A 6446-nucleotide genomic window follows, 5' to 3' on the forward strand; every position below is an offset into this window, starting at 1 on the left:
GCTTCAGAAGGCGCCACCACGGTCCATGGCTCTGGACCCAACGCCTCGACCTTGGACCGACGAGCGGCTCTTTCAAGACACAACCGTGGCGCCGAGGTCAACCGGTTCAAGACGAAGACATATTCCACAACGAGTTCATAAATTACACACGACAGACACTAATACCGACGATTCTGGTTGTGACCTCGACCACGCTGGCTGTGGTTGTGACCGCCTCGCGGACCATTGGCTTGGCTGCGATGCCCCGAGACGTCGTACCCGGCGCGCGCCGACTGGTCGACAGCCGCGCGCAAGACGGCGAGCATCGCGTCCGGCGACTGGACCTGGTCGCTGTAGCCCCACGCCTGCATCAAAATGTTGTAGTTGGTCAGACTCGACTTGATGCGCTTGATGCGGTCTTGGAACGCGCTGAGCACCGCGCTGGGCGGGAGGCCGTAGTGCGCGTCCATATGTGTACCAAAGTCGGCGCCGCCAAACGTGCGCGACATCTCGATCGCAAACGTGAGCATGCGGTTCGAGGTCTCGCTCGCCGCAAAGAGCCGACCGAGGCGGTTCGGACACTCGGAGCCAAAGTCGACGCACGCCGCGTCGGCCTGCCGGATCCAGCGCACTTGGCGCGCAAAGTGCTCGCCAAAGAGCGCGGCCTTTGTGTCAGCATTCGAAAAGTCGTGGTTGCGCGAGCTCGAGAGGCAGATCTTGATGAAGAACTCGCCGAGGTCCGGCACCGCCGCCTTGAGCCGCTGCGATGGCGTCCGCACGAACGACGCCACTTGGCTATTGAGCGTCGCCTGCGCGGACGGCATCGCGGCGAGGTACGCTTTCGCAAGGCGCAGCACGTTGGCGTACGCGATGATCGCGGCCTCGGACTCGTGCTCGTTGCCCTGCATGACGGCCACGATCTGCGAGTTCATCGCGCGGAGCAGTACGTCCAGATACGACATGGTGCCGACGGGCGCAAAGACGTTGCGGCCGTGGCGTGCAAAGTGCGACGGGTGCAAGTACAATGGCAGCCAGTCCGTGTAGCTCTGCCCCGTCGGCGTGCGCAGAGGCACATGTCGCGTCGTCGCAGCGTCCAAAGCTTCGTCAAATGCATCCCGCGACATGATCTCGGGGTAGAGATAGATCTGGATGCGGCGCGGCATCGCGTCGACCCGCAGTGGGTACCCAAGACGCACGTTGTGCTCGACGAGGTTTTCCATCCGGATCGGACACACCATCTCGCGGCGGACGCGCTCGAGGTGCGGCGTCAGCGTCTTGATCTCTGACTCAACCTCGTCCGTGTCTTCGAGCTTGATCGTCGCGGGGTCGTGGCCGCAGACGGCGCACGTGTACGCTGCGTCCATGGTTCGGAGCCGCGCAATGGCCGCGGCCGACGGCATGCTATAGTCGGGGTCGGCCAAGAAGGCTTGCATGTAGATCATGAGCAGCGTCAGGTTGCTGCTGGGCGTCCAGCCGCCGTACCGAGACGCGCTCTGGTGCATGTACTCGTGGTTGGCAAGCACGTCGACGCAGATGCCGTCCGGAAAAACGTGCGAGTGGTACTCGTTCGTAAAAGCATAGTCGGGCAGAACGCGCCCGAACGGCGGCGAGTGCGGGTACGACGGCGGGATTTTGAGCTCCCAGTGCACCGAGATGCCGCAAAAGATACCGTCGACGAGGCGCGTGCTCACGTGGAAGATATTGTCGTCGACGTGCGCGATGCTGCAACCCGGCACGGGCGCCTTCAAGTACTGCTGGTAGTGGCGAAACGCCGTCTTCAAGCCCGACATGGTTGAGTGTTGCAAAGTCAATTGCAAAGTGCGTTGGCGAGTATCTGGTGCGATGGTGATTGAGTGCTGGTCTGGATCGCTCCGAGTGAAGGTCGCCGACCCAACGACACTTGAGTGGCTGGCAACGACGACCTTCACTAGTGCAGCGCGTCCTACAGTAGAATAATGTATCGCTAAGATAAAAAAGCATCAAAGAGCAATGTTGCCAACTCGGTCTGCTCTCGGATGACAGAACGGACACCTTGTCTCCAGAGCGTCGTTGCAGGCTGGTTCTTTTGACGCTCGGGAGGGTATATTTGCACGCTCTAGCGGCCAGATCTACGCAAGGCACACGCAATAGCTCCAAGGCTCCATGAAGCGTCGTCCAACGGTGGAAGAAACGACTTGATTCCAAGTGCTGCGTTCTGATTGGCTGAAACAGAAATGTGATGCTTGCGGCGCTCGAGGGCTGCCACGTCATGTGCAAACTCGTGTCCGCGTCGACATGCTCCACATGTGCAGTTTGCTATGCGATGCAATAGAAACGTTGACCAATCTTCGCAATCGAGAGAGACCGGGGCCTATCACGCCAACAGAGTTGAGAAATCACTGCCTCCATGGACTGCCCCTATTTGGCTGGACCCAATCCAGAGACTCGCACGCCAGGGCTCTCTGCCCATCGATCATGCGGCGCGTAACACGTTGGAAACACAGTTGCATCTCATCTTCATCGGTGGGTGTTGCGGTTCTTTGCACTATCTTATTGGTTACGTGGCTCCGACCCCGTGCGGTATCTGTCGAGAAATTACTGTAGCTACTTTGAAACGATGCTTCAAACAATCGCGTGCGACTTGGTTCCACGCACTGGGCTGTACCGGAACTAAGATCGTGCTCCGTGCAGGGGCAGATAGCGCACAGGACAACATCATAATGCGATGTCTACAAGCCCAGAGCTCTATAGACAGTGCACCATTGAGCGTTGCCACAAGACCCTGTCAAGGTGCATGCAGCACATCGATGCGAATCGAGATGCTGACAACGTGCCTGGCCCCGTCCGATCGACATCCTTGGCTACTCGAACGCAGGCTTGCTGAACCGAGGTCGCATCTCTTGCGGTCAGTCTCTCTCTGGTTATCGACAGAGCGATTTCATTCCCACTTTTGCTGGCTCGCACGATGGACTCGCCGCCCAAAGACGCCAAGTTCCTCTCCGTCAACGACTCGGAGGCGACGAAAGACGAGCTCCCGACGCACGTCGTCGAGGCGCTCTCGACGCATCGCCGCTTTCTCTGGTGGTCGCTCCTCTTCCTCAACGCGTCGTGCCTCTGGGCGTACTACACGTGCTTGTCGGCGCAAAACTACTACCAGTCGCGCTTCGCGTCGACGTCCTTCAACTTTGCGTTCCTGACGACACCCGTCTCGACGTGGCCCATGTTTGTGGGTCACTTCTTCCAGGTCTTCTTCGGCCTCGACAAGAAGCTCGGCATGTGGACGCGCGTCCGCCTCGGGTACGCCATCTACATTCTCTGCGCGCTCGCCATCATCCTCCAAGACGCGTGCGACGCGACGCCCGAGACGGGCGCGATCGTCGTCTTGGTCGCGTTTGGGCTCGTGGGCTTCACCAACTCGCTCTCCGAAGCGGCGTTGTACGCGCTCTCGTCGCTCTTCCCGGACGCAGCCTTCACGAACGCGATTCAACTGGGCAACGGCACGTCCGGCTTTATCAACGTGACGCTGAGCACGCTCATTCAGCTCTGCGTCGGCGGCCTGAACCCTGCGCCGGCCGACACGATGCAGATCCAAAAGGTCTCGTTCTACATCTTCTTTAGCGTCCTCATCGTCGTGTGCTTTCTGGCCGTGTTTCTCTTTTACAAGCTGCTGCAGCTGCCCGCGGTCGCCTACTTGATGGAGCTCAACGACGCCGAGACGGCGCGCCGGGAGGCGTCGCGCGAGTCGTTCCCAGTCATGTGGGCGCGTCTCTGGCGCATCTTGACGACGATCGCGGTGCCGGTCGCGTGCCAGTTTCTCATTTTCTTGTGCTCGCTCACGGCCTTCCCCGGCATTGGCATCTCGTCGGGCTTCCAGCTCGCGGGTCCCGCGACGTGGGGCGGCTGGTACATCAACGGCGTCTTGCTCAGCTACAACTACGGCGACTTTGCCGGCCGGATCCTCGCGCCGTGTTTGTACAAGTACTTTACGCTGTCGTCGTGCTTTGTCTGGTCGATCGCGCGCTGGGGCCTCTTTGTGCTACTCTTGCTCGGGCTCCCGGGCGGCGGCCTCAACCCGCTCTACTGCATGGCGTCCGCGCACGATTTCAACATCTTTTGGCAGCTCTTTGTCAACTTTCTCCTCGGTCTCTCGACGGGCGTGCTCAGCACCATCACGTTTGGCCTCGGGCCGCGCCTCGTGGCCCAGGAAGACCGCGAGTCGGCCGGCGCCATCATGTGTCTCGGCCTCTTCCTCGGTATTTCGTCCGGCGCGACCATTGGCTGGCAGTTTGGCGAACACCACTGGCTCGGCGCCTAGTCGACACTCTTGCATAGCACAGGTCACTCAATATACATACGATCTTCGTTGGAACGGATGTACAGGATGCTGCTTCTGGCAATCTTTAGATTGGGGTTGGGGTTCTCGTGGGAGAGAGACCTACTGGGAGTGTCGCTTGCCCGAGCAGCCTGTCCGATCGCCTCGACCACACGCCGCTTTCCACACAACACCACTGCAAGCAAGCATCGACATAGAACCCATTATCGACAAGTTAGCAGCGGTCGTGGTGGTACAGATCTTGGTAGTCGGTGAGGAACTTGAGGATGACGCCGTTGGACCAGCCAAAACCAAACTGGAGATCGTACTCGCCGCCCGAGCCGAGGCCGCCGACGACCGACGCGTTGTACTTTTCGAGCATGTAGCCCGTCTTCTGGAACGCCGAGTGGCCCGTTTGGACCCAGTCGGTCACGATCTTGGACGCAAACGCCGTCGCGTCGGACGAGTTCATGTGCAAGAGGCCTTCGACGGTAAAGTCAATCTCGGGCGCCCACGCGTTGTAGGCATCCCACTGCTGGCCCGTGTGCGCCGTCGTCGTCTGAATGCCTGCGACGAGGACGAGACCGGAGGTTTGGAGGCTCGAGAGCACCTTGGCGTTGCGCTTGGCGTCCGAAACGTCGTACGCTTGCGCCCACAGCGGCGTGTAGTCGGAGATCGACACGATACTCGAGTGTGTCTTGGTGCTGAGGATGTAGTCCTTCCACGCGCCGCTCACGTCGCTCCAGAGGATCGCGTCAATGGCCGCGCGACGCGCTTTCGCCGCGGCGTCGAACGTCGATGCCTTTGCGGCGTTGCCAAAGTGGCGGTGCATGACCCCGAGGTTGACCTCAAACTTGTGCATGATCGCGTTGAGGTCTACGGGTACCACCTGCGTCGTGTAGAGCGACTTCATGGTCTTGCCGTCTTCAAACCAGCGGCTGGAAAAGTCCCAGCCGCTCTCGGCCGCCGCGATAATGTTTTGGTAGAGACCCGCGCGACTCGCCTCGGGGACGAGCTTGGCCGTCTCCATGTCTTCGCGGAACGACTCGGGACGCGGCTCCGTGCCGGCTGAGAAGTACCGGTTGAGTACGTGGGTGGTGCCGTCCGCGGCGTGGACCTCGACGCGGTGCGACGCCGCACCCGTTGCCATCCAGAACGCGTACTCCTTCTCGAGGAGCGGCAGTGCTTGCTTGAGGAACGCGTCGTCCTTGGTCGCCTCCCAGATGATGCGCACCATGTCCGAGAGGAGTGGCGGCTGGCTGCGGTTGAGGTAGTAGATGCGGCCGCCGTTGGGCACAAAGCCATAGTCCGCGACAAAGTCGAGGAGGTTCTGCGCGACGCCCTTGGCGGTCTCAGCCATGTCGCTCTTGAGAAGGCCGTGGATGATCCAGTACGAGTCCCAGTAGTAGCTCTCGCGGAAGCGGCCGCCGGGCACGACGAGGTTGTGCTTGGTCGGGAGGTGCGAGCCGTAGTAGCCTTCGGGCAGCACGCGCTTGCGGCCGAGGAGCTTCCAGAGCTTGTTGATCTCGAGCGCCCACGCCTTCATCTCGGCGTCTTGGATGGACGCGAGCGGCGCCGGCGCCTCCTTGAAGTCGGGCAGCGCAATCTCGATGAGGTCGGTCGACGGCTCGTCAAAGTACTTGGCGACAAAGGCCTTGAGAGTCGCGTTCGAGTGGTCGGGCAGCTGCGTGAACGCGTCGAGGACCGTCTGCGGCGACGCCTTCATGACCATGTCCACAAAGTGCTTGCTGTCGTTGTAGAGCCGCGCGTCTTGGATCGTCTCGAGGACCGGGCCCGCGCAGTAAATGTCCTTGGGCTCGGCCGCCGCCGACGCGAGCGCGACCATGGCCGCCGCCGACAACAAGTGCGAAAAGCTGAGCATCGTATTCGAGGAGAGGAAATGCAAGAATGAAAAGTCTCCCACCACGAGCACCTACTTGAGCACGACGTTGAAGTTGGGCGCATTGCGTGCATGCGTCTGCGACGCTTCTACAAATACACCGCGAGGAGCCGGCACCGCTCGTTGCTGGATGCTTTGCAGCTGTTTTCTCCGCGGTCACGGCGCAGCGCCAATCAAATGCAGCGGCGACCGTTTCGAATGACGTGGCACCTTGAGACGCCGGAACCACATGCTCGCCCACCAGTGAGTCACACGGGATACCCGTGGCTGGATTTT

General features: G+C 60.6%; 3 protein-coding genes across 3 annotated transcripts in view; 1 reads left to right on the forward strand and 2 right to left on the reverse strand.

Annotated features, from left to right (window-relative positions):
• Positions 1-1769, reverse strand: part of SDRG_15689 (hypothetical protein) — a gene marked incomplete at its 5' end in the record, with an annotated part of 4404 nt that extends 2635 nt beyond the window's left edge. The window contains one exon of the mRNA XM_008621868.1: positions 252-1769. Within this exon, the coding sequence (XP_008620090.1) occupies positions 252-1769 (1518 nt within the window). The remainder of the gene's footprint in view (positions 1-251) is intronic.
• A 1145-nt stretch (positions 1770-2914) lies between these two features.
• SDRG_15690 (hypothetical protein) lies at positions 2915-4331 on the forward strand. The gene has a single exon (XM_008621869.1). It carries the CDS (start codon positions 2924-2926, stop codon positions 4271-4273), a length of 1350 nt encoding a protein of 449 aa, XP_008620091.1. The 5' UTR covers positions 2915-2923; the 3' UTR covers positions 4274-4331.
• Positions 4332-4467: 136 nt separating this feature from the next.
• SDRG_15691 (trehalase) lies at positions 4468-6202 on the reverse strand. The gene has a single exon (XM_008621870.1). The coding sequence runs from the start codon at positions 6150-6152 to the stop codon at positions 4506-4508; it is 1647 nt and encodes a 548-aa protein (XP_008620092.1). The 5' UTR covers positions 6153-6202; the 3' UTR covers positions 4468-4505.
• Between the last annotated feature and the right edge of the window lie 244 nt (positions 6203-6446).

Source organism: Saprolegnia diclina (genome assembly GCF_000281045.1).
Source record: "Saprolegnia diclina VS20 unplaced genomic scaffold supercont1.98, whole genome shotgun sequence".
Classification (NCBI taxonomy): domain Eukaryota; phylum Oomycota; class Saprolegniomycetes; order Saprolegniales; family Saprolegniaceae; genus Saprolegnia; species Saprolegnia diclina.